The sequence below is a fragment of the Grammomys surdaster genome, unplaced genomic scaffold (assembly GCF_004785775.1).
Source record: "Grammomys surdaster isolate TR1022 unplaced genomic scaffold, NIH_TR_1.0 125672, whole genome shotgun sequence".
Lineage (NCBI taxonomy): Eukaryota > Metazoa > Chordata > Mammalia > Rodentia > Muridae > Grammomys > Grammomys surdaster.
In genome coordinates, this window is record NW_021620509.1 from 1,083,885 (window position 1) to 1,111,521 (window position 27,637).

At 49.4% G+C, this 27,637-nt stretch overlaps 1 protein-coding gene across 1 annotated transcript; it reads right to left on the bottom strand.

Annotated features, from left to right (window-relative positions):
• Positions 1-4,170: 4,170 nt before the first annotated feature.
• Positions 4,171-23,610, bottom strand: Rab8a (RAB8A, member RAS oncogene family). The gene is made up of 8 exons (XM_028787731.1): positions 23,462-23,610; positions 16,079-16,139; positions 13,205-13,265; positions 10,871-10,948; positions 9,525-9,614; positions 9,092-9,157; positions 7,584-7,634; positions 4,171-5,390 (listed from the first exon to the last, which is right to left on the bottom strand). Exons 1-8 carry the CDS (start codon positions 23,583-23,585, stop codon positions 5,298-5,300), a joined length of 624 nt encoding a protein of 207 aa, XP_028643564.1. The 5' UTR covers positions 23,586-23,610; the 3' UTR covers positions 4,171-5,297.
• Between the last annotated feature and the right edge of the window lie 4,027 nt (positions 23,611-27,637).

A 27,637-nucleotide genomic window follows, 5' to 3' on the forward strand; every position in this document is an offset into this window, starting at 1 on the left:
CATGCCTGACTTTTCTTCTGACTTTAAAATGAAAACCATAGGCTCTTATGATAGACCCACTCAAGGGCCCAAGAGTTCTGCTGAGTCAGCACATCCGGGCAAGTTATTGTGACTTAATGCAGTGACATGCCTAAGCTCAGGGTGAGATGTGCTTTCACTGGCTGGGCCAACTTCAGAGAACTCCTTGACCTCTCCAATCCTCCTTACACTTTGTTGCACATGGCTGGTCCTGTGGGGGTTATCCTGTACAAGTGGTCAGTCTTAGAGAACACGAGATGCTTTGCCTTGGTTCTTTGTCCACCCCATTTCTTCTGAGCAGCTTGTGGGCTGTGGTCCTCTAGACTAACATCTTCCTGTTAGTCGGTCAAAGTAGAATTCCCCCACCCTCATGTCTGTGGTTCACAGATGGACACAGCCACAGCCCCCAAAGGAAGTGAAAGGAAAACTATCCTCAGGACCCTCAAGACCACGTTCTCAGCACAAAGATTTATTTACTCCAGAGGGACAGAGGGCAGGGATAAGGGACAAAGACAGGAAGCAGAGGAAGAATGGAAGAGAAACAAAGGAGAGGCAAGGGAGGGGGTGAGGGGTATTTGTCCAGGAAGGAGACAAAGTCTTGCCTCTGGATAGAGGAGAGTGATATGGCTCACAGGCATACGTCGGTTCATAAAGGGGAAACCCTGTCTTAGGATGAGGTGTTTAATTTTAATTGGGTGTGTTAGCTAGGTGAGCCAAAGGGGGCTTTTGATTGCTGGACTTCATACTTTGAACTTGGTAGTCAGCCTCAGGAGGAGGAAGTGGCCAAATAAGGGAACAGATCTTGGGGGTTGGGGGGGGGGGCTTGCTTTAGGAAAGTAATCTAATGGAACTTTTAGCAAGACAAAAAGGTATGTGGGAGAAGGGCCAGGCCTGCCAGAGCCATGCTCCCCATGCTGGAGCTGGGCAGAGCCCCTTCAAGAGGGAAGGGGATAGTGGTGGCCACCAAGGCAGGGGAAACAGGGACACTTGATGGAAGATAACAGGGTGGGGTGCAGCGACACCTGAGGTGCCTCTCCCTCCAAGTCAGCTTCTTCCATTGACATCATAGGCTGAGCTTCAGTGGACAGCCTTTATGGTATATGGCTACAGCTGAGCTGTATCAGCTTGGTCCAGACTCCAGGGACAAGGGCGGGGGTCCAGGGACTGGGTAGGGGTCCCATTTCACTCTTCTTTCTGCACAGGGCACCTGTTTCTCCTCTTTCCTTTGTTCATTTTACAAACACTGACTGGCACCAGTTCTGTGCAGGTACCACACTAGATGCCAAGGCTGGAGTAGAAGGAACGACGGGGTACCTCTCATCTATGAACTTTGAGAGGCTGAGGCAGGAAGGAGGCTACATATGGACCAGTCTGGGCTATACCCTATCTCAAAAGGTGTGTGTGTAAGGAGTGAGCACAGCTCAAGGGGTAAAGGGACTTACTGCCAAGCATGATGCCCTGAGTTGAGTTTGATCCCCAGGAATCACAAAGTGACTCCTGACAAGCTGTCCTCTGACCACTGAAAACACACACACGCACATGCACACACACACACACACACAGAGAGAGAGAGAGAGAGAGAGAGAGAGAGAGAGAGAGAGAGAGAGAGAGAGAGAGAATACATTTTTTTAAGTTAAAAAATAAAGAAGTCAATAAAGAAGTCCAGCCTGGTCTACAGAGTGAGTTAGTTCCAGGACAGCCAGGGCTACACAGAGAAACCCTGTCTTGAAAAACCAAAAAAAAAAAAAAAAAAATCTACTACTTCAACATTATCACACTGGACTTGAGCTGTGAGCCCAAGAACCCTGGAAGGACACACAAAACATAACACCACACCCTGGAATATTACTCAACAATGAAAATGAAGGAAGTTCTGCCCCATGCTATAACTTGTATAAACTAAAAACTTGCTACTGCTGGGTATGATAGGCCTCACCTTTAATGTCAGCACATAGGTAGCAGAGGTAGGTAGATCTCAGTGAGTTCAAGGCCAGAGTGCTCTACATATCAAGTACAGGCTAGCTGGGGCTACATAAGGAGACGCTGTCTCAACAAAAGAAACCAGCAGAAGCTGTTGCTGAGCAACAGCAGCCAGGCACAGAAGGGTGTGTGTAATTACACTGGCACACAGCGAGGCAGGCAAATCTATAGACAGGAAATAACAGGCTGCCAGGAGCAGCTCACCAAGGGCAACAGGCATGAATGTGGTACAGTCACACATGCAGGGAAAACAAACACATAAAAATAAACTTAAAAGGCCTCTTCCAAACCCATAAGTAGCTCTCACTGGTCTCGGCTCCTGTCACAACTTCCCCAGTACTGGGAACAGCCTAACGATCTGCAACTTAATGCCCTTTCTATCTTGGATTATCTTCCTTATCACTCTATTATGTTGAGAAAAACATCTCTGCTCAGACTCAAGTAAAAATTTCTGGTTTCTTTGAAAACTCAGTTATATCAAATGATGTTTTGCTGAAGCAGACACGAGAAGACACATGATGTTTAAAACGAATATAAAAATGACCCCACAGAGTGGGGCAAGGTGCTGGCATTGGCTCGCCTTGCTCTGCCTGGCTAGTTTTCACTGACAAAGCTCTTGTATTGGTTTGCTGATCTTTGCTTGTCATAACTCCACAGAGAGTAACTTGCCAAAGAACTTCTTGTGATATAACAGAAGCCCATGCACTCTGGGCTGATTGGCAGTCTCAGTTTCTTCTCAATTGTACTGCTGGTGCTGATTCGTGTGTGAGTGGTGATTGCCGAGTGACTGCTGGTAAAAATGATTGAAATAGCCCCAAAGAACTATTTCTAAACAGGTCCACAACCCCCGTTTCCTATTAACTTTTCTTTTTCACAGCCTCTTGTAGGTGGTAGCTGGAAGGGAGGTTGAAGTGTTTAAGAACTCTTGAAAAATCTAAGTCAAGCCGGGCAGTGGTGGCGCACGTCTTTAACCCCAGCACTTGACAGAGACAGGCAGATTTCTGAGTTCGAGGCCAGCCTGGTCTACAGAGTGAGTTCCAGGACATCCAGGGCTATACAGAGAAACCCTGCCTCGAAAAACAAAACAAAACAAACAAAAAATCTAAGTCAAAAGGGACAAGCTATTATTTTCAGCAGACCCTGGGCACCAAGCCTCACCCTTGCAGCCTGCTTGGTGAACACTGGTTTGAAATCCAGATCACACATATGCCCGACAGGACCAGATATGCTGAGCTCATTCTGAGGGCCAACTAATGCTACAGGGATATCAGTTATGATGCAGATAGGAGGCAGTTTTTGTTCGAGTGTTTGGCCTGCATTATGCATGTCTATGCACCATGTGTGTGCGTAGTGTTGGAGCCCAAATGTGTCAGTCCTCTGGGACTGGAGTTAAAGATGGTAGAGAGCCACCAGGTGAGTGCTGGACCACCAGGTGGGTGCTGGAAATAGAACGAGCTTCTGTTAGAGCAACAAGTGCTCTTAACCACCAAGTCATTTCTTCAGCCCCTACAGGAAGGATCTTAAGAGTGCCACTTTGTACAGAGCACTTTGTAACCACTGTTTACATCTTGGTTGTCTTTCTCACCCATTCCCCATCTTCCTGGCATCTTCCTCCCACCTGTGAGGTGGGAGCTGAGACCCCTTCATGGCCCACAATGATATGAGCCAGCTGGGTTTGGTGAAGATGCCTGCCATTTCAACATTAAAGAGGCTGGCTAAGTCAAGAACAGCCTGGGCTACATGGTGGTCCTCTACAAAAACCAAAAACACCCCACAGAAAGCAGTTGCAGCTCGGTGGGACCTTTAAGAGGCAGGTCCTTTGGGGAGTATGGTGGAGTGCTTCTCAGGTAGGAAGCAGGCAGTAAGAGCCAGAGGGGTGCATGTGTGCAGTCAGGGTTTGCTGGACATGACAGGGTTACAAGTAGCTCACTGACGATATGACTGTAAGCACAAGACCACCAAAAGACCATGCCAGCCAAAATCCTAGTGTGCATGGGGGGAGGGAGGATGAAGTCCCACCCCTAACTGAGGAGACACTGGCAATGGATGGCTGCTGGCTCGTTTGTCAGAGCTGCAAGTTCTCAACTGCTGAGCCAACTCTCCAGGCCCCAGGACTCTTTTTACTACCGAACCTGCAATCAATCGCAGGTGGTGCTGGGCAGGCAGAACTGCTTCTTTTTAAATCCACTTTAATCTGATTTTCCGAGTGCACTGGTCAGTGTAAACATGGCACATCAGAGACTCCAGGGCAGGGTGGGTGACTATTGCTGGTATGTTGGTTTTAATTTCAAAAAAGGGAGAGATTTTGATGCTGACAGCCTGAACTGACAGCAGCTTGGGGGAAGGGTTAGAGTAAAAAGAAAGGTGCTCCCAGACAACACCCTCCCACCAGGACGTCTGGTCCCAATTAGTCTCTCCAGGAGGACAGAACTGTCACAACACAACCGGGTAAAGACTGGAGGGGAGCACTGGGCCATGGAATGCCTGTCTGGGTCTCAGGGACCAGGTGCCCTGTGGGCGCAGGGCAGTCACGCTGGTTCTCAATCTCCCAGGTATGCTGCTAGAAAATCAGACAGAATCATTTCATGGTGTTAGGAATCTGGAAAAATAAAAAATCATCTTAGCTAGAAAAGGAACATCCGATTAGAGCCAGCCAGAGGAGGAGAAGATTGGGGACGCAGTTTTGGTGCCACTTAGGCAGGTGGTCCAATGACAGTGGGTCATGGGAGAGTGGTGGTGATGTCACCTCAGTCTGGACTGCAGACTCCCATCCTGCTCTGGCCATGGGAGCCGTCCACTTCTTCCAAAATCTTCTAAGTGGGCTTTCCTTAGTTTGTGCTTCCCTTTGGTTTGACACGTAAGGAGACAGTGGACATGGCTGTCACTTGTCCACAACTGAGAACAGGTGAAGGCAGGTGCCAGGCTTAGCCCTCAGTGGCCCTGGTGGTGGTACTTGGAGTATGGGGCCAGGCAGGCTGAGCACTGCCACTGGCCTCCCTTCTGTGGTGGAGGGACAGAAGGCTGGGGATGGAGGCTTCCACGCCCCCACCCAGCTTCTCTCCATCTGTGGCAATGCAGCAGGGGACGGATAGGCCTGACTGGCAGATGACACAGGAAAAACAGCAAAATTCTAACTCATCCCATCTCTGAAGGTGGAAAAGATCAGATGGTTACTAAAATAATCAATTTCTCAATCGAGTCCGGGCAGCCGTGTCCGAGCATCGGAGGTGGAGGCTCGCCCGGGGCAGGCACAGTCAGCTGGGCTGAGCACAGGCTCAGGATGGGCAGAGACCTTGTCCTCACAGGAGACTGCACCGGAAGAAGCTGGTCCTCTTCTGCTGCTCCACTGTGATCTTAACTCCGTGGCTGCTCCCCTGCGGGCTGTTCCCTTCCTGAAGTCACAAGTTTGCCCGGTTACTTACTGTGAATGGTCAGGTCAGCCCTAACTACTACCCACAAACAGCTGTCAGTCAAACAGTCTGTCCACGACTGTCCAACTAATCACTCCACCATCCATTACCCCAGATCCAATCACCCACTAGCCAGCTAGCCAGCATCTCTCCCCCTGCTGTTCCACCATTCCCTGCTAACCACCCGAGCACCTACCATTACCCACACAACCATCCGCTCACCTACTCATCCGCTGTCCATCTAGTCAATAATCCACCTCCTCTGAATCACTACCCGCCCCGTCTAACCCCCACCTACCCATCGTCACCCTTCCCTCTCCCCTATGATCCATCACATCCACCCACACTCTTGCTGTCATTCAACCCTTTAATCGTCCACCCTCTTCCAAAAGCCTCCCACTATCTCCTGACAATTCACTCCCCTTCCACAGCCCACAGACTGCCTTTATCTGCCTTTCACCACCCCCAGGCAGTCACCCTTTCCCTTTCCCTCCCCACCAACACCCAGACACCTCTTTCCACACGTTTCTGTTTCTTGCTGCCACTGGGTACTGAAATGAGGACCTCACGGACGCTGGTCAAGTGCTCTACCACTGAGCCACTTCCTCCAGTGGTACAAACTGTCTTGTTTTCTCCTCTGCTCCTCCTTCCTTTCTACTTCTTTCCCATCTACACACCTATCTATGCTAAACACCCCAAGCGTCTATCATGGAGACAATGTCCCTTAGGGCTCGGGAGGCCTGGGCTTAAGAGCTGTCTGCCTTGTGCTCTTGTGCTCCAGTGGTAGTGAGGTCCGCCTGCTGCTAGAGACACAGGACCTAAACTCTAGTCTTTCTCTTACAAAGAAAGCTTTTAGAAATCACATTTACTTATTTATGTGTGTGTGAGTGTGTGCAGGTCAGAAGACAACTTGTACGAGTCAGTTCTTTTTTCTTACAGTGTAGGTTTGGGGTACACTGTGTTATCAAACAACGCGCTGAGTTGTGTGCTGCACCTGCCTGGCACACAGATTTACCGGGAATGCTGCTGCTTAGACGTAAGCATGAAGAGTCCACCTTGTGCCTCACTGGCCGCTCACAGCCCAGATGAACGTGTGGGTGACCTGTAGGGCAGGCTCTACTTCACACACACTGTTGGTGATCACACTTCACACACACTGTTGGGTGATCACACTTCAAAGAGCCCCAGGAGTAACCGTTGTTGTCTGATCTCAAGTCACACAGGTAGGTCTGGGGAAGGGCAGGCGCTCAGGGGGCAGGGTCACACAGTGTTCCCAGGTTTCAGTGACGCGTTGAGCTCAGTCTGGAAAGCTTGGCTTTCCTTTCTCAGCACTGGCCTGCAGGCTTTAAAAGGCCGCAGGGATGGTTCAGTCAGAGTTTGACCCCAGCACACATAAAAAGCCAGGTGTAGGAGCTGGATAGCGCAGAAGTTGGCGCACCAATGGCTTCTGCAGAGGACCTGGGTTTGATTCCCAGCACCCATGATGTATAACTTACAACTGTCTGTGACTTCAGCTACAGCGATCCCATGCCTCTAGCCTCTCAGGTACCAGCATACATGTGACCTCCCTCCCTGCCCAAAAACCTACTCCTACACGGGGAGTTCCAGGCCAGTCAGAGGTACATAGAGAGATCCTAAATAAAAATAAATAGATAAATAAATATATAAGCGTTGGAGAGCTGGCTCAGCAGTTTAGAGCACTGGCTGCTTTTCCAGAGGATCGGGGTTCAGTTCCCAGCACCACATGGCAGCTCCTACCTGTACCTTCAGTCTCTCTGGCCTCCAAGAGCACTACACATGCATATGGGGCAGACACTCATGCAGGCAAAACATTCATACTATGAAAAAACTAATAAAATAATATGTAAAAAACTAGAACAAAAAACCAAGCCAGGGTGGTGGTTCTTATAATCCCAGTGTCAAGGTGGCACAGGAGGGCCCTGAGGTTCACTGTCTAGCCAGAGACTCTGTCTCAAAAACTAAGGTGGGAACTGAATAAAGAACACACTGACACTGACACTGGCTGCCATTTGCACATGCACATACACGCAGACTGACAGACACACGCAAACTCTCACTAGGATGGTGGGTCTGGGCAGTGACGTGCTGCTCTGGTCACGGATGGCTGCATCCTACAGAACCCCACATAGCGACCTAGGAAGGACTTGGACTCACCAATTTTTTGTCCATTTTTGCTTTGATATCCCTGGCGAGAGTGAAAAATGCCTGTGGAAAGAACAGGCCGTCAGCGCCCTCTAGTGGTTGGTTAGAGAGAAGGGAGGTCTCCCAGCCAGCATTTCCTTCTGTCCACTCTGTCACCCTCTGTAGAGCATCTTGGAACAAAGGCCCTCCCCCAGACCAAAAATCCTGTGAGTGTGAGCAGGCATTACACTCAGTTGGCCCTTGATGACGCTGAGGCTCACAGACTGGTGGCCCTTGATGACACTGAGGCTCACAGACTGTGTGATTATTGAGTGGTTCAGAAGGGTCTGGAAGGAGTATCTCTCCACGGCTGTGTTCTGTCCATGCCAATGCCTCGCCTCGCCTCGCCTCCCCCCTCCCTCCCTCCCTCTCTCCTTCCCTTCCTTCCTATTTTAGAGGTTCTCTTGTAGGCTGGCCTTAGACTCCTGTAGCTGAGCATGACCTTAAATCTCCTGTTTCTTCTGCCTCCACCTCCAAAGTATTGGGACAACAGGTATCACTATCAAGCTGGTTCCTCTTCTCTCTCTGTCTCTGTCTCTGTCTCTCTCTCTCTCTCTCTCTCTCTCAAAAAACAAAAACAAAAACAAAACAAAACAAAAAACCCCAACCAACCAACCAAAACAAAACAAACCCCAAAACAAACAAACAAACAAACAAACAAATAAAACCAAAAAAAACCCACCACCACCACCACCACCAACACCAACAGAAAACCAGCTACAAATTCAAGTTTGCAAATGCCTGCTGCCCCATGGAGGGGACATTCTGATGTAGGTTTAGCATCTCCATGAAGGGTTGGCGACCTGGAAAGTGGGGCCAGGGGAGAGTGCATGGAGGGGTTGCCTATGGGTGGTAGCAGGTGGGCTGGCCTGGACAGGGGACGAAAAAGCTGATGGCAGGAAAGAAGTGTAGCAAAGGCTGGGGAGGGCAGGCCCAAGTGGCTTATGGGAGGAGTAGGGGTGAAGGGAATGGAACAGGACAAGGGCCTTGACCACTGTCCTCTGGGGACCTTGTGGAATGATGTGGGTGATTTAGCTCCCCCCACACACACACACAGTCTTGATGTGTAGCCCAGGCTGGCCTCAGCAATCCTGCCTCAGTCTACTGAGAGCTGAGATTACAGGTAGCACTGCAGGTCTGCTTTTGAAAGTCACTAGGGCTGTGTGGGAAAAGCTGAGGGCCAGGTGCCTTGGGGACAGCATAAGGATCAGGGCACAGCACTGGGACCTGGCTCCTCACTGGGGGGAGTGAGTTAGTAGTGTGGCTGATGAACAGAGCTGGGTCTAAGTACTGAGTACTAGATACTCGAGTCTGAGCATCAGTTTCCCTCATTTGCTGAGCTACTGCGAATGCGTCCTGACTGACCCAGAGGCCAGTTCCTCTGGATCCCCCAGGCTGAATCCCCCAAGGGAAGGCCCCTCCAGCCCCGGAGCCCCGATCCCACAAGCCCACGGATCCCTGCAGAATTGGACTAGACTCACGTTCTCCACATTGATGTTGGCCTTCGCACTGGTCTCCATGAACTTGATCCCATAGTCGAGTGCCAGCTGTAATGGAGGAAACACGTGAACACAGTGTGGACTCCCATTGTTTCCTTAGGAATGGAAGCTGGGGCGGGCTGCTACCATACCCAAGCTAAGGGTGTGATGGTACCGAGTGGGGAGGGAGCTGAGGAGAGGAATGTGGTATAGCCTATGGCAGCTCTGTTCCCTGCTGTGATGCCAGCCCTTGCTTGGTTCTGGTGACAAGAGCTCACTGCCAAGCTCTCATTGCTAGCCATGAGCAGCCTCTGCCCTGCCTGGGGTCATCGCCTCACAAGATCTCTCCATCGAAGGCAAGTCAGGATGGCAAGAAGACGAGGAAGGAGCACCCTGAGCTGTAAGTGACTGCGAGGGTCCCCGGGACAGTACCCACCTTTTCTCCCCGCTCTCTGGACACCTGTCTCTTGTCGTTCACATCACACTTATTCCCCAGTATCATCTTCTCCACATCTGCAGACGCATGCTGAGGAGAACAGGGCAGATCACGGTCAAAGTGGAAGGCAGGGTGTGGACTGCTTGGTGGCTGGCAGCTCATGTCCCCAGATGTCGAACACTTCTTGCCTGTGCAAATGGCTTGCATGGATCATGGTCACCAGGCTCCAAGAGGCATGACTCCCAGAGCAGATGCTGAGAGACCTTACCCATGCCCTCAACAGCCATTCTGTGTCAGCTTGTGAGCAATCGCATGCACACACCATGGCACATCTGGGTTCCACGATCTGGGTTCTAGGAACTGAACTGCGGGTATCAGGCTTGCTGGCAAGTGCCTTTACCCACTGAATAACTTGCCAGCTCAAGTCCCAATGCCTGCTTGGATCTTTCAACTCTCTTATCTATACATTCTAGAAACAAGGCTGTGCCTCGAATAGCCAAGACTTCCTGCTAAGTTCTTGCTGAGTATCCAGGTTTGGCTCAGCTGACTTCTCTCCTAGAGCTAGCTCCCCCATCGGTCCCTCTAGTGGCTCCTCTGTAGAAGGGGCCATGCTTCCCAAAGGAGAGAGTATCAGGGAGCAGCTCTGCTGTGAGGGAAACTCATTCTTTGCTCCCTGCCACACCTCCTGTCTGCCAGAGGATCACTCAGCGCATCCCCAAAGCCAAAGTCAGGACTCCGCTTTTGACCAGGATGACTTCTACAGCCAGGGCAAAGGCCTGGTCTCAACACGAGCCCAGAGCAACTGCTCATAAACAAAGGGCTTGCCTCTCCGCCTGGCCTGGGTGACCCCAGTCTTGGGTCTAGAGTGACAAGTGCTCCTTTGTGGTTTTATAAACAGGTGAAGTTCTTGACACCTTAAACCCAATGCCCCACCTGCTTAGTCATCAGGGCCACAGGTGGGGCCGGCCAGGGAGGGAATGGGTGTGGCTAGCACCTGAGCAACTGGACAGAGGACAAAGTTGACTTTGGGAGGGGAGGCTGGACTGGCTGCCTCCTTGTCCCTTCACAAGTCAGGGTCTCATTCTATGACTACCTGTTGACCTGAATGTGGACTTGGCCAGGCTCAGACCCTGCTGTATAGCAGCTCAAAATGTCTGAGCCAAATGCTCATGTGATCCCAAGCAGAAATTATTCCAAGAGCAGCCAATAGCACTGTGTGCTCCCAGGGCAATGATGAATTCAGGTGGACAGCAAGTGTCTTGGCCCCATTCCGCTCTCTCCAACTGTTCCCCAGGTTCCTGCCTCAGAGGCATAGCCCAGGAGAGGAACCAAAAGGGTACCCTCACCTCCTCAATGTTCCGAATCCAATTCCGGATGTTGTCGAAGGACTTCTCATTGGTAATGTCGTAGACCAGCATGATACCCTGGGTAGGGAGAGACATGGACTTTGAGGGTCTACAGGGCAGGCAGTGTACCCATCAGGACTGGGTGTGGCCACACACACACACACAGACACACACACACACACCCAGAGGACACTGAATCAGAGAGCAACCACCCTCTGACAGTCCAGCACATCCCTACATTTCCATATGGGGCTTCAGGAGTATGTGCATGTATAGGTCAGAAGACAATATGCAGGAGGTTTCCTATGGGATGCCTACAATGGTGCACTTGGTGGCACTATTACAAGGCCCACACAGGATCAAGCACTGTGTTTCCAGTCCCATAGCTGGTTCGAGTCTAGGCGTTGTTTGCCCCTCTGCCTCAGGCATCCACTACAGGGGACAGTCTTGTACAGAATGCAGCCCATCTCTAAGGCTGCCCACATTTGCCATGGAAGAGGAATGACCAGCAGGGGCATAGGCCTGTGTCAGGGCCTGGGTTCCATTCCCAGCCCTGAAACCAGAACCAAATAAAAACAAAGTAACATGAGCTGTCTGTGTGAGCTGTCACTAGCCCGTGCAAACTATAACTAATAATTCACTAACTAATTTCAGCACTCAGGAGGCTGATGCAGAGGCTAAGGTAACCCGGGGTTTCATCATTGGTTCCTTGTAAACCAGACATGGTTTGCATGTATGTTAGGTGGCACAGACCTGTCATCCTAGCATACAGGAGGCTGAGGCAGAAGGATCAGAAGTTCCAGGCTAGCCTAAGCTACACTGTGAGAATATGTTTCATCAACAATACTGAAGGAGATTCCCATCATCTTGTGCCGGTTAGGGCACAGCCAGTGAATCCATGTGTAAACTCAAATAGGCTGGACGGCCAAGTCTCGGGGTCCTGTCCACACCTGTACTCAGCAGGGCATGACCATGATCCAAGGAGATGCCGGGCTAAGACTGAGGGTACTATCGGTCAGGGAAGTGGGGGCTTAGGGAGACTACCTGAGTCTAGAGAGGTCCAAATAGCTCTCTCCAGAGAACAGAGGGACTCCGGACCCCAGTACCCTTGAGGGGCAAAACAGGATTAATATTAAGGAAGATGCTAAAGTTGCAGACCACGGGACTGAGTTTCCAGTGTTGGCTGCCCTTCCTGGGACATTCTAAATACTTACTCTAATGTCAGTATTCACACCTGCTGCTCCTAGGCTCAAGTGTCCCCATGAGTTCTCAGGCATCAGGCCTGCACAAGGACTAAGACTCACACTGTGCTCACAGCATGGACAGCATGCTGGGAAGAACTGGGAGCCTGTGGCCCTAAATGGCAGGTTGGGCTACAGCAGGCACAGGTGAGAGAATGGGACTCTAGGGTAGGTGTCCATTTGGTTTCCCAGGAATGTGGGGACACTTCTGAGAGGATACAGGCTGGGAGGTGGCCCAGGTTCTGGTCAGGACCCGAGTGGCTCCCCCTGCTTCCTTTGTTCTCACGTCCTGCTTTGCAGGGTCTCACACAAGCAGCACCTGGTCAGGGTGGGACCTGGTCCTTTCCTGCTGCCTCCCCCTATCTCCACAGGAAACCACGTGGGGGTGAGTTTGCTAGTGCAAGCCGAGGTAGAAGATGGAACGATAATCCCAAGTAAGTCCAGCCTTCAAGTTGTTCTAGTAAATTCCAGGGCCTTCCTGGAGGCTGGTGGAGGCTTGTCTTCCTGCTGCTCCTCTCATCCCTGTACTGGGTCTGAAGTCTGGAGGAGGGGACAGGTTGTGATGTGTGTGGAAATGTTGTTTCAGGGAGCCGGTCAGGGCACACTGACCTCTTTAAAGCCAGTTGGGTCCTGAGTTGCCTAAAGAGTTGGAACACTGGCTCTGCAAGACACAAAGGTTGGCCAGGTATGGGGGCAGACACCTGTGATATCCTAGCCTGGGGAGGCTAGGGCAGGAAAATCCGTGAGTTCCCAGCCAGCCTGGACTAAAGTGAGTTCTGGGCTAGCCTGGTCTTACTGGCAAGTTCCAAGCCAATGAGAAACACTCAAGGAACAATGCTGGAGGGTGACCTGACCTCTGGTTTCCACACTCATGTACACACATGCACACACAAATACACAATACAACATTTTAGAACATATAAAACAAGCTGGGTGCACTTGAGAAGTTAAGGCAGAAGGGTTTTGAGTCCTAGGCCAGCCTGGGCTACATTTTGGGACTGTTTTAACAAGATGAAACAACAATAACAAAAGCCAATCACTCAGGCCTTAGTACTGCTGCTTGTTTCCACTTCAACAATAACAAAGTTGGTACCATGGCACCCCTGTAGTAGGCTGTTGTGATTGTCCGAAACCGCTCCTGGCCGGCCGTGTCCCTAGAAGCAAAGATGAAGGGTATTAGTGACATCCTTGGCTTGCTAGATTTCTCCCTTGATTCCCTCCTGCTCAAGAAAGAGTCGCCTCTGTTCCCGTGATTACATAGAACAGGATGTGGAGTGATAGACCACGGCCCTTCTGAGTCCCCTGGACAAATGTCCCACTGGACTGTCCCCTCTACCCATGTATTGGCTCCCAGGTATTGTCCTGGGGGTCCCTGCAGTTGATGTTGAGGATGGACTGTAGTCCTGACAGTCAAAAACAGCAGGATGAACTCAGGGGCTGCTGCTCTGAAGTGCATTCTGTCATTACCTACATGAAGGAGGTTGTGTCTAGGGAGGTGGCATCTGAGTTAGTGCTACCTGGGTATATGGGGTGTATGGTCTACATACCCACCTGTCATCCTGGCACTGGAGAGGCCTAGGCAGGAGGATTGTGAGTTCCAGGCCAGCCTGGGATACACAAGACACTGTCATAGAATAAGAAAGGGACAGGGTGTGTCTGGTGGTAGTGTCTGCCTAGTACATACAAGGCCATAGGTCCATCCCTAGGCCTGGAGGAAAATGACTTATTCAGAGGCAGGCCTTTTGTCCCTGAATCCCTGGCTCTTCCTGAAGGCCCTGGATGTCTGGATTCCACAGAAAGGCCCAGTGCTTACTCCAAGCTTGCCTGTAATGTTTTCTGTTGTTTTTATTGTTCGTGAGTGCCAAAGCATATGCTAGAGAACTTGCAGGAGTTGTTTTTGTCCTTCTAGGTCTAGGTCTTGAGGATCAAACTCAGGGTCATCAGGCTTTGCAGAAAACACCTTTACTTGCTAAGCCATCTTGCTGGCCCCTTGGCTTTGAATCTTACTTTACTATGGCAAGGGGATGGAACTCAAGTGTTCTATGCTAAGGTAAGTGCTCTGTCACTGAACCCTGTTCCTAGCTCCAAATTTCTCATTTTAATGTTAATTTTAATTCTGAGATAACTTGCTGGTCGCACTTCCAGAGAACATACATGGTGAAGAATGTTAATGGCAGCCCAGGCCAGCCTTCCAGTGACTCTTCTCTTGGCTGAGACTGCTGAGGGGTGAGGTACAAAGGGAGGAGCTGGGGCAGGTGGCCTGGCCTGGCTTGCTGGGACTGTCACTTTGGACTCAGGCACAAAGGCTGCAGCATGGCCACTGTGTTGGAAGTGGCAGATTTCTATGGGTTGTAACTTACCATGTGGCCAGGACTGATGACCGAGCCCTGAGGACAGACAAGGATTCTCCCTCATCCAGGTTCAAGGTCTGAAGTCAGAGCAGGAGGGGATGACTAGCTAGAGATAAGGGGAGCTAGGAGGCTGCCTAGAGATACTGGCAAGTCAAGTGATGGCTCATGCTGAGACTAGAGACCTGAGCATGCCACGGTGGAGGGGCATCTAGGCTCTCTTCTCCCTCCCAGGGTTACCCGGCTGAGTGTTTGATCACATTCTTCTGTTTGGTTCTGACACAGGTTTTCACTATGCAGGACCCTCCTATCTCTGCCTCATGAAGGTTGGAATGACAAATGTATACCACTGCTCTCTAATGTAACTTGGGTCTGTTTGCTCAAGGCTGCCTGAAGTCAGCCTCCCAGGATGCTGGATTACTTCTCAGTCCACACCAGTGATGGGGTCCTAGATACTCACAGTTTCCTAATTGACCCTGGCTGCCAAGGTTGCCCCCAGAGCTGAGGACTATGAGTACTCTGGCTGCTGGGTCTGGCCTTAGCTTTAAGGTTGTTTGTGGGTTTCAGGTCCACACACCAGAAATTGAGGCCTCAGTTCTCCTCAGGGGAGAAAACAGGAAGTGGTGTGAGGCCTTTAAAATTTGGGGTGAGGCCATGGGCTCAGAAGGAAACCCCCAGCTGGGTGTGGTGGTGTGCATTCGTCATCCCAGAACCTGGGAAGCTAAGGCTAAAGACTGAAGTCCCAGGCTAGCTTGGGCTACTTTACTAGGTAGCATGGTGAGACACTGTCACAACAAAAGAGAAAGAGGAAATTCATAGCCCAGGAGTCTTATGCTACCACCTCTGCCTACTCCTTGGGAGGGCCATGGCTCATGGCATATCTGCTGGGTACTGGGCCGCTGGGATCCTATCCATTCCCACATATGAAAGCTTCGAGAATTTTCTCTTTCTCTGCTGTCTTTGCTACCTCCTGGTATGGAGGGCTCTTTCCAGGTTCAACATAATTCTCATGCACCCTGGGACTCTGAGCTCACTGGATAGGGCAGCTCCTCTCTCACAGGTCTTGTGTCCCTAACACAATGTGAGGCTCCAGAGGCCAGCAGAAGACGGCTACCCAAGCTGGGTATGAAACTATGAGATCTTCTGAGGAAAAGGACTGTTTTCAGGGCTGGGGACTAAGGAATTTTGCTCAATTGGTAGAGCCCTTGCCTAGCATTCATTGGGCTCTGGGTTCATACCATCATTGCAAAAACCAGGTGTTGTCACCTGTCATCCTGACACTCAGGAACAGGCAGGGTCAAGAATTTGAAGTCATCTTTGGAACAGGATATGGTGGCACACTCCTTTAATTCTAGTACTCAAGTGGTAGAGGCAAGCAGATCTCAGTGAGTTTGAGGCTTGCCTGATTTACATACATACTAAGTTAGTTCCAGGCCAGCCAGGACTACAGACAGACTATGTCTCAAAAAACATAAAAAAGAAAAGGATGACAGTGTGTGTATGTGGAGAGGCACCACCAGCTCTGCTCTCAGTGTAGAGCCCCGTGAAGGGCCGAGATGCAGGGGCCACACAGGGCAGGGGCCACACAAGACGGGGCCACACAGGGCAGGCGCACGTACCATATCTGCAGTTTAATCCTCTTTCCATCGAGCTCTATGGTCCTAATTTTAAAGTCAATTCCTGAAAGAAAAGGAAGAATAAAAGGTTATCAAAGCCAGGCCACTTCCTGGCTGTGGCTGTGGCTTCTGGAGCAGCAGCTGTATGCTGGGTCCTCAGGACCTCAGGGTCCTCTCCACAACAAAACTGGAAGCTTCTGGAAGTATCTTTCCCAGCTAGAAGCACAGCCTGAGGCTGTGGGGATAACAGCAGCTGAAGGGAAGCTGGGAGTGGCAGATGGCAAGGCCCTTGGGCTGGCCCCACCTTCCTGCTGCCCCTGGCCCAGCCTCACAGTGGGCATCCTAAAGCCTTCTACAGGCTGGGGTCTGCCACCCCATAGTGCATTGTGTTGCCGATGGGTTATATCCTCTCTCCCTAGTCACTGCACTGCTTCAGTTACTTCTATTTTTGGTTTTGTTTGTTTGCTTGTTTGTTTGTTTTTGTAGACAGCATTTCTCTGTGTATCTCTGGCTGTCCTGGAACTCACTCTATAGACCAGGCTGGCCTCGAACTCAGAAATCCGCCTGCCTCTGCCTCCCAAGTGCTGGGATTAAAGGCGTGCGTCACCACTGCCTGGCTTTTTTTTTTTTTTTTCTCCCCAGTTACTTCTATTTTTGAGGACAGAATCTCATGTAGGCAAAGGTAACCATGAACTCCTGATCCTCCCGCCTCTACCTTCTGGGTGTTGGTGTACCTGGTATGACTCAATCACACTGCCTTCTCCCAGTGGCTCTGGCTGGAACTCCAGGCCTTGCTGTGGATGGTATGCAAGTACTTTACCTCTGAGCTACATCTGAAGCCCAAGGCTTGTAGAGGAGACTGAGAAGGAACAGTGGGTACCAAAGAGCTTCCAAGTCCCCCTCAGGAAAGGGGACTACAGAGGGAGAGGTGGCACCATTAGGAAGGGGTCTTAGATGACTATGGAACAGGGCTCTGACATGTAGCTGGCAAACTGTCTGTATACCAGGTGTGCTGACACCCATCTATAATCCCAGCACTTACAAAGTGGAGGCAGAAAGATCAGCAGGTCAGGGTGAGAACTACATAATGAATGTGAGGCCAACCTATGTGATATCAACAAAACCCCAAACCAACTCTAACTGTAACTATGTCCCCAAAGTTGGCCTCAGCTCCAGAGCTGCCAGTGGGCTACCAAGAGCCAAAAAGACCAGCTAACGGACCATCTATATGGTGGGATATAGCTCAGTCATGGAACTGAATGAAAGACACCCATCTGAGACACTTTAGAGAGGCTCAAAACCACAATGCCGAGTGAGAGAAGCCAAGCAGGAAAGGCCACATATGGAGTGACTAGGCTGACGTGAAGTGTCCAGAGCAGGCAAATCCAGAGACAAGGACAATGCCTGAGGTTGCCAGGCTGGGGCATGGGGAAGATAAAGGGCCGAGGGGCATGAGGATGCTGGTGTTTCTTTTTGGCACAAGGAGACATTATACATTTATACATTTATATGGTGATGGATGTGTAACTCAAAGCACACCAAAAGGCACTGAGCTAGCTGTATGCTTTAAATGGGTGGACCAATGAGATGTCAGATATGGTAAAACTGTGGTTTGTTTTGTTTTTGTTTTTAATTAAGGGCTGGCAAGATAAAGTAACTTGCTGCCAAGCCTAATGACTGGGATTGATTTCTGGGTCCAACATGCCACTGGCCCCCCAAAGGCGCATGTATTTAAATGCTTGGTCGCCAAGAAGTGAACATGTTTGAAAGGACAGGAAAGATCAGGAGGTGTGGCATGGTTGGAGGGGTATATTATTGGGGCCCAGCCTCTCCCCCTTGGCTTGTGGATCAGGTAGGAGCTCTCAGCTCCTGCTTTAGAACCATGAATGCCAGCGTGCTCCCTGCCAGGATAACAGATTAAACCTCTAAAACTGTAACACGTCCCAATTAAATGCTTTCTCTTATAAAAGTTGACTTGGTCATGGTGTCTTTTCACAGCCATAAAGCAGTGACAAAGACAGCAGTCCTCTGTAGCCATGTTGGTCCCCTGGCAGTTCCCTACATATCCTAAGTATCTTAGGGGATTTCATATCTGCTCTTCTCTCTTCTGCAATGCTCTTTACTTCCGGTCACCTGGTGCCTCTCTCCTGCTCAAGTTCTTGTTCAAAATGGCTTTGTGGAGGCTTTCATCCACCATTACCATTCCAACACTAGACACACCACACACACACATCCCATATGTGCACGAGATGGCTCAGGACCTACACCTACACCCAAATACTATGACAGGTTATTTACATAGGAATTCTGAACATATTCCATTCATTTTTTTCATACACATTTTTAGAAGGTGGCGGTACACTTCAGGAGGCAGCTCTCTTTCTCTCTCTACCACGTGGATCCCAAGAATTGAACTCAGGTTGTTGTTAGCCTTGCCTGAAAGTGCCTTTATCTGCTGAGCCATCTCATTGACCTGAATTATTTTTGACAGAATTTCACTGTTTCATAAACTTTCCTGGAGATATGAACAGGCATCTGTCTATTCAAATTCTAAAACAGACCAAAGGAATGAATCCCTCCAAGCTCTGATGAGTGAACCATGTGGACTGGGTCACAGGAGCATGGGGAAGGGGATCACTGAATGACAGACCGCCACTGCCACACAGATAGAGTTCACTCTTAGCCTTACACACTATGTACTTAGAACTCCCTGTGACCTTGTGCTCAGGAACAGAACTACAGTGTGCTGGGAGGGAACAGTGGACAAAGTAGGCAAAGGTCTGCTGAGCCTACCATTCCACCTTCAGTGAGGATCAACAGTGGAGTTATCTCAGCTGCTCTAGGGAAGATGGTAGCCAGGTGTGAATCTGAGACCAGCCAGGACCAGCCAGGAGACAGAGAGAAGAGGGAGGGAGGAGTGGCTCTCACACTCAGGCCAGCACTGCAGCAGATTCTGCAGGCCAGGCTGACCTGGAAACTCACAGTGACTCTCCTACCTCAGCCACCCTAGTGCTGAGATTAAAAGCATAACCATGCCTGGGTCCTCTGTAGATTTTCAGTTACGTCTAGAGGAGACACAAACTACCCACTATCCAGGTTGTCAAATGGTGGTAGGTAAAGGTGCTTGCCAATAAGCCCAATGACTCAAGTTCGAGTCCCAGGATCCACACACAGCCTCCCCCCCAATTAAATTAAATTAATAAATGTTATTAAAAACTTTTAAAAATCTAGAAGTGGGGCTATGGTTTAGGTGGCAGGGGGCTTGTCTAGCCTGAAGATAGGCCCAGCACCACTATAAACTAAGGTGGCAGTACACATCTGTCATCCCAGCACTTGGAGGTGGCAGCAGGATGTTAGGAGTTCAAGGGCAACCTTGGCTACAAATAAGTTTGAAGTTACTTGGGAGGCAGGAGGAAAAATTAAGTCTAGGAGTTCTGGGCCAGCCTGGCAATGCAAGTCAGTCAGTCAGTCAGTCAATCAATCTCTCTCTCTCTCCTCCTCCCCCCCCTCTTACACACACACACACACACACACACACACACACACGCTTTCTCTCACACAGGACTGGTGAGACAGCTCAGTGGGTAAAGACACTTCCACCAAGCCTAAGCCTGAGTCTGATCCTGGACCCGTATGATGAAAGGAGAGAGCTGACCTCTGCCAAGCTGTCCTCTGACCTCCACATATGCACTACGGCAGGAGCACCCAACACAAAAATGTGATTAAGACTAAAAACAAATCAGGCTGTGACTGGTAGACTGCTCATACAGCAAAATTCTGGGATCAATCCCTACATCCAATAAACTGGGTGTCCTGGTGTACCCAAGCAATCTAGAGGAATCAGGAGTTCAAGGTCATCCTCAGCTACCTGAGGACTTTGAGGCCAGCCTGGGCTACCTACATGAGGTCCCATCTCTAACAACAGAGAGATGGTTAGATAACACAACTACAGTGTCTGCTGGAACAATGAATGGGTCTGAGCCTGGCTTCAGAACTGACTGCGGGGTGCTGCAGGGCCAGGTACACACCACAAATAATTCACAGGGCTCTGTCACATGGGCACAGCTTCCAGAAAACAATCACCACTCAATCTTGGCTCATTAATGAACACAGTGAAGGCAGGCTGCTGGCTCCATTGTGGATGGATGTACCTTCCTGTATAACTTTAGGACTAGATGGTTGGGGTACACTCTTCCAGAGACATTCCCCAGTGTGTCATATAAGTCTAGGGTCAGTGTGTAACCAACTGTAGTCATAAATCTTGCTTTGGTCTGGAGCCCTCCTGATGTTTATTAATGCACAAATCGAGTGAGGAACTGTAAACTTTACGAGGCTCCAGAGTTATAAGGCTATAACTTCAAGGTCAAGAAGAATAATTTTTGCTTTTAATCCCAGCACTTGGGAGGCAGAGGCAGGGGGATTTCTGAGTTCAAGGCCAGCCTGGTCTACAGAGTGAGTTCCAGGACAGCCAGGACTATACAGAGAAACCCTGTCTCGAAAAAACAAAAAAACAAAAAAAGAAGAAGAATTTTCTAGAAGACAGAGATCTGTGGGAATGTGATACTGATTCCGGGAGGGAGGAATCCTGGGTTCAGTTGCCACCTCCACCTACCTCACTGGGTGATCTTGACCATCACACCCACTTCACTATAAAGGATGAGGCCAATCTCCTCGGGCCCCTGAAGGACTAAGTGGGTTTTCTGACCAAGATTTTTAAACTGGGCTGGAGAGACGGCTTAGCAGTTAAGAGCATTAACTGTTTCTCCAGAGGTCCTATGTTCAATTCCCAGCACCCACATGGTGGCTCACAACCATCTGTCTGAGATCTGATGTCCTCTTCTGGTGTGTCTGAACACAGTGGCAATGTACTCACATATACAAAATTAAAAAAAAAAAATCTTAAAAAAAAAAAAGTTTTAAACCAGCCAGATGGAGAGGGTCAATGGTCAGATGTGTAGCTGACCTGTGTTGAGGCCCTTGGCTCCATCCTCAGTTATTTCAAAAAGAAAAACTGAACAAATATATGTGAGATGCAAAGTAAGCCCTGCAGGTCAGCAGATGGGTCCGCAGCAGTGGGTAAAGGTGCTTACCACGAAGCCAGACTTGAGTTCCACATGGTAGAATGAGAAAACTGACTTCCATAAGCTCTCTTTTGACACTGGAATTTGGGAGCCAGAGGCAGGTGCTTCCCATGAGTTCGAGGACAGTCTGGTTACATAGCTAGCCTGTCTCAAACAAACAAACCAAATGGCTCAATCCCTAAAGTGCTTGCCACAAAAGCACAAGGACCTGGGCATGGTGGCATAAACTTACAATCCCAGCACTGGTGAGACACAGAAAGAAGGGTCTTGGGGCTTGCTGGCCAGCTAGACTCAATACTTAGTGAACTCCAGGTTCAGTGAGAGACCCAGCAAAGATAGCTTGGTGGGTGAAGGTACTCACCCATAAACCTGACAACCTGAGATCAATCCCCAGGACCCACAGGGTGGAAGGAAAAGAACAGTCTTTCAAAGTTGTTCTCTGACCCACACATGTGCATAAGCATGCATGTACACTCCCAAAAAGATAATTTAAAAAAAATGAGGTGAAGATTGAAGATTGAGGAACAACTCCAACTGTTCATGTATGCACACAGGAACATGCTTGCACACACACACACACACACACACACGCATGCCAAAGCAAACAAAAAACACCTCTGAACTAATGTCACCATGTTAGTGTTTGACTAGGAAGTGTCTGAGGACGGGAAACTGAGGTCTGTGTTGAGAACAAGCCAGAGCCTGTGGGTAGCTACTGTCACTTCCTGCTTGGTCCTCACCTGAGGGTAACTCCAAAGCTGAGTGTTTGGGTGGGGGAGGGGAGAAGCTTTAGATGCACCTGTGCTCAGGCGAGCCGAACCCTCTGCTCCCTCTTGACTGACCCCTTCACTGGTTGTATAGATCTAATCCTCAACCACCCAGGGCACCAGCCAAGACAGACAGTGCCACACCTCCTCTAAATAAAATTGGATCAGACAGGGTTAGAGCTTGCCCTACCTAGAACTCAGGTTATGATTCCCTATCCAGTTCCTTACACTTGACACCTGACAAATGGCTGTTTCAGAGTGCCGACTGGGAAGGAGGTGCCATAAACATGTGATGGTCAGGCCAGGGAGACAACAACTGAGTCGACATTACACAGAAATCATTCCCTAAGTTTTCCTTTCTTTCTGAGGTGGGGTCTCATGTAGCCCAGGCTGGCCTTGAACACTCTATGTAGCCATGGATGATCTTGAACTCCTGATCTTCCTGTCTCCCCCACCCTAGTGCTGTCATCACAGGTGTTCACTGCCACATCTGGTTTCAGGGCGCTGGATTTGGGTTCCAACAATGAACCACATCCTGACTAGGGATAAACCAGGCCTAGAGACCGTTCTCTTGTTTCAGGGCCATACACCATCTAGGCTGCTCTGTTTGACAGGATTTACTTCCAGGTAATATCTCAATATGAGCCATGACTATTCATGGTAAGAAGCATGGTCAGCACCAGTTTTGACGTCAGGACTGAGGCCATCACAAGCCAATTCTGTTCAACCGCGCTGTGAGGCAGCCCCGGGGGAAAGCTGTTCAGAAAGTGACAGGTGGTGTTCCTGGCCCAGTGATAGGGAAGTCAGTCAAGGCTGCACGTAGCCATGGCTGGTCTTAGTTTCTCATTGGAACTTTTTGTCTTGTATTCCCACCGGGATGACAGATACTGTCACCATTCCTCAGAGAGAAGGCAGGAGAACTTTAGGTTGGAGTCCTGACTTAGATGTGGATCACTGGTGCTGGTCCCTTGAAGCTCTGGAACAGCGGAACCTTGAATTTGGAGTCAGACACACCTGGGTTCAAATCTCATCCCTGACACCTGTAGACTGTGACCTTCAGTGCATGCCACACCCTCCCTCAGTTTCAAATTCCTTCTCCAGGGACACAGCACCCAACACGAGTACACTACAGATTTGATACTGTACATGCCAAGCGTGCCACATAGGAAACTATTCACGAGGTCAGGTGTCACCTCCATGCCTCAGTTTCCACTTTTTGTAAGACGGGGATCTCCCCGGAAGAACAGTCTAGAGGTCTGGTGTAAAGACACAGATTGTTGACAGGCGCCAGGACCCCAGCCCAGGGCACGCTTTTCCTCAGACTGCAGCCTGCATGTCCCTGTCTGCACCCTGGTCTCCGGCGTCCCGCCAGGGTCCGGGCCCGGGCTCCCTGCCGGGAGGCGGAGGCCGCTGCGGTTCTCTGTCCGGCCCCGCGACCCTCCCGGATCCTCAGCCCGAGTGGATCCTGAGTCGATCCCTCAGCCCAGCCCCACAGGGGCGCGCCCAGCTAGGTCCCCGGCCGCCCAAGGCCCCGCTACCTATGGTAGAGATGAACGTAGAGTTGAAGGCGTCCTCGGAGAAGCGGAACAGGACACAGGTCTTCCCTACCCCCGAGTCCCCGATCAGCAGCAGCTTGAACAGGTAGTCGTAGGTCTTCGCCATATTACACTCTCTCCCCGACGGGAAGTACGGCCGGCGCCTCGCCACTGGCCGCTGGACCCGTCTATCATCTCAGATCCCGCCCCCTATTGGCCCCCAGCCCGCCGCGCGTCACCTAGGCCGACGCCCGCCACCCCGAGCCCCGCCTGTCGCTGGGACCCCAGGGGAAAGAGGCGAATCCGGCGCAGAGCCGGAAGCAGCCGACCACGCAGCCCATTGGTGGACGTTTGGTATAGGGAGGCTTGTTATTGGCTAGTGGTGGAGAGTCGGAGAGTGAGGGTGTCAAATGACCAGCGGTGGGTGTGGCCACACCCTGACCCCGCCTTCCCGTCCGCGCCTTCTCCTCAGCCCTTCAGTGTCCTGGCCCTGCCTCGGACAGGAGGAACCCCAGCAATTCCGCGCGCTGGCTGCAGAGAGAGTGGAAGGGGCGGGCTTGATGAACAGGCGCAAGCGTACTGGGAGGACGGTTGGCTCTGGCAGAGAGCGCACGCGCGCAGAGAACGCCTCATGTTTCCCGCCTTCGCAGCCCGCGCAGCCGCAGCCGGCGCTGAGACGAAGCGCGGGAAGTACCCGTCCCGTAGTCATGCTTCTGAGGAGGATTGTCGGCGGCGCAAAAGTGGCGCTGGTTAAGGTGTGATAGACAATGTCTGTTCCAAGTAATGGCAGGGTTTTTTCTGTGTCTGCGGGTGCTCCCCACATTTAACAATAAGACAAGATCGTTCACCCCACACCAGCCTGGTTTGGTAGGTAGTCTGGTTTTATGGCAAGTACACTGAAGCCATAGGTGAAGTGACTTTCCTAGGTTTCAGAGTGGCAGTTTTTTTCCTTCTGTTTTTTATATGTGCTTTAAAAAAATGTTGAGCTAGAACCCGGGAGTAATTGGAGAACAGTGACAAAATAAAATAAAGCCACATTAAGATAAACATCTGAGGGCTGGAGAGATGGCTCGGCAGTTAAGACTGCTTTTCCAGAGGCCCTGAGTTCAATTTCTAGCAACCACATGGTGGCTTATAATCATCTGTAATGGGATCCGATGTCCTCTTCTGGCATCTAGTGTCTAAAGACAACTACAGTGTACTCATAAATAAATCTTGGGGAAAAAGATAAACATCTGAGTTGCTGACAACATGGCTCAGCCAATAAAGAAAGTCATTTGTTGCTAAATCTGAGGATTGTATTCAATTCCTAGGCATACTTATTGGAAAGAGAGCTCCAACTCCAGCAAGTTGTCCTTTGGACTCTCCAGCCCACCCCCTAAGATAAAAATCTGTGGGAAGCAGCATAAACATTAACACTAGGGAGCTGGAGAGGTGGCTCAGGGTTTAGATCATTGTCTGCTCTTCCAGAGATCCTGAGTTTGATTGCCAGCAACCACATGGTGGCTCATAACCATCTATACTGGGATCTTCTATCATGCAGACATACATGCAAGTAGAGCACTCATATACATAAAAAATAAAAAATAAAGATTAACACTAGATGGCCCTGTGGATAAAGATGCTTGCTGCCAAACTTGACAATAAAAGTTAGATCCCTATGAAGACAAACGGTGGAAGAAGAGAACCAACTTCCACAAATTGTTCTTTTACCACCACAGGCAAGCACATTTTAAGTAAATACATGTAATTAAAGTGTTACATATGGCCTTTTGCTGGGGCAGACTCCTAGCTGGTCTGCTCCCGTGAGGACACCATATCCTGACCCATCTTAGAGGAACCATTGTACTCAGAGCAGCAGAGAATCGGATGCACTCAGAGCAGCTGAGGAAGGTGGACTCCCAGCAGCTCTAACACACCCAGGATCATGGCTCTGCACTGGATCCCACACCACCTAGAGGAAGCTCAGCTCACAGGAGCTCTTAACACGACAAGTATCACAGGATTTCAGGATCCTAGAGGCAGCCTGAGCCCCAGGAGCTCTTCCATCCAGGAGCTCAGGATCACAGAGACAGCTGGACTCTGAGGAGTTCTAACACATCCAAGATGACAGGAGAGACAGTGAGTGCAGGTAGCACTAGAGATAACCAGATAGCAAAAGGCAAGCCCAAGAACATAAGCAACAGAAATCAAGGTTACCTGGCATCATCAGAACACAGTCTCCCACCATAGAAAGTCCTGGAAACACCATCACACTGGAAAAACAAGATTCTGATTTAAAATCACTTCTCATGATGAAAATAGAGGACTTTAAGAAGGACATAAATAACTCCCTTAAAGAAATACAGGAAACTACAGGTAAACAGGTAGAAGCCCTTAAAGAGGAAACACAAAAATCCCTTAAAGAATTGTAAGAAAATACAACCAAACAACTGAAAGAAGTAAACAAAACCATCCAGGTTCTAAAAATGGAAGTAGAAACAATAAAGAAAGATAGAAAACCTAGGAAAGAGATCAGGAGTCATAGACATGAGCATCAACAATAGAATACAAGAGACAGAAGAGAAAATCTCAGGTGCAGAAGATACCATGTTAAACACTGACACAGCCGGGCGGTGGTGGCGCACGCCTTTAATCCCAGCACTTGGGAGGCAGAGGCAGGCGGATTTCTGAGTTCGAGGCCAGCCTGGTCTACAGAGTGAGTTCCAGGACAGACAGAACTACACAGAGAAACCCTGTCTCGAAAAACCAAAAAAAAAAAAAAAAAGAAAGAAAACAAACACTGACACAACTGTCAAAGAAAATGCAAAATGCAAAAAGCTCCTAACCCAAAATATTCAGGAAATCCAGGACACAGTGAAAAGACCAAACCTAAGGATAATAGGTATAGATGAGACTGAAGATTCCCAACTTAAAGGGCCAGTAAATATCTTCAACAAAATTATAGAAGAAAACTTTCTGCCAGGCGGTGGTGGCGCACGCCTTTAGTTCCAGTACTTGGGAGGCAGAGGCAGGCGGATTTCTGAGTTCGAGGCCAGCCTGGTCTACAGAGTGAGTTCCAGGACAGCCAGGGCTACACAGAGAAACCCTGTCTCGAAAAACAAAAAAAAAGAAAAAAAAAAAGAAAAAGAAAACTTCCCTAACCTAAAGAAAGAGATGCTCATGAACATACAAGAAGCCTACAGAACTCCAAATAGACTAGACCAGAAAAGAAATTCCGTCAAATAATAATAGAAACAACAAATGCACAAAACAAAGAAAAAAATATTAAAAGCAGTAAGGGAAAAATGTCAAATAACATATAAAGGCAGACCTATCAGAATTACACTAGAGTTCTCACCAGAGATTATAAAAGCCAGAAGATCCTGGACTGATATCATACAGACCCTAAGAGAATACAAATGCCAGCCCAGGTTACTATACCCAGCAAAACTCTTAATCACTATAGATGGAGAAACCAATATAGTCCATGATAAAATCTTTCCATAAATCCAGCCCTACAAAGGATAATAGAGGGAAAACTCCAACACCAGGAGGGAAATTATAGCCTAGAAAAAGGAAGAAAGTAATCTTCCAACAACCCCAAAAGAAGATAGCTACACAAACATAATTCCACCTCTAATAACAAAAATAAAAGGAAGCAACAATCGTTTTTCCTTAATATTTCTTAACGTCAATGGACTCAATTTCTCAATAAAAAGATGTAGACTAGCAGACTGGATATGTAAATAGGACCCAGAATTTTGCTGCATACCGGAAATGCACCTCAGTGACAAAGACAGACACTACCTCAGAGTAAAAGGATGGAAAACACTTTTCCAAGCAAATGGTCCCAAGAAATAAGCTGGAGTAGCCATTCTAATATCAAATAAAATTGACTTTCACCCAAAAGTTATCAAAAAAGATAAAGAAGGAAACATCAAACTCTTCAAAGGAAAAATCTACTAAGATGAAATCTCAATTCTTAATATCTACGCTCCAAATGCAAGGGCACCCACATTCACAAAAGAAACCTTACTAAAGCCGGGCGGTGGTGGCGCACACCTTTAATCCCAGCACTCGGGAGGCAGAGGCAGGCGGATTTCTGAGTTCGAGGCCAGCCTGGTCTACAGAGTGAGTTCCAGGACAGCCCGGGCTATACAGAGAAACCCTGTCTCGAAAAACCAAAAAAAAAAAAAA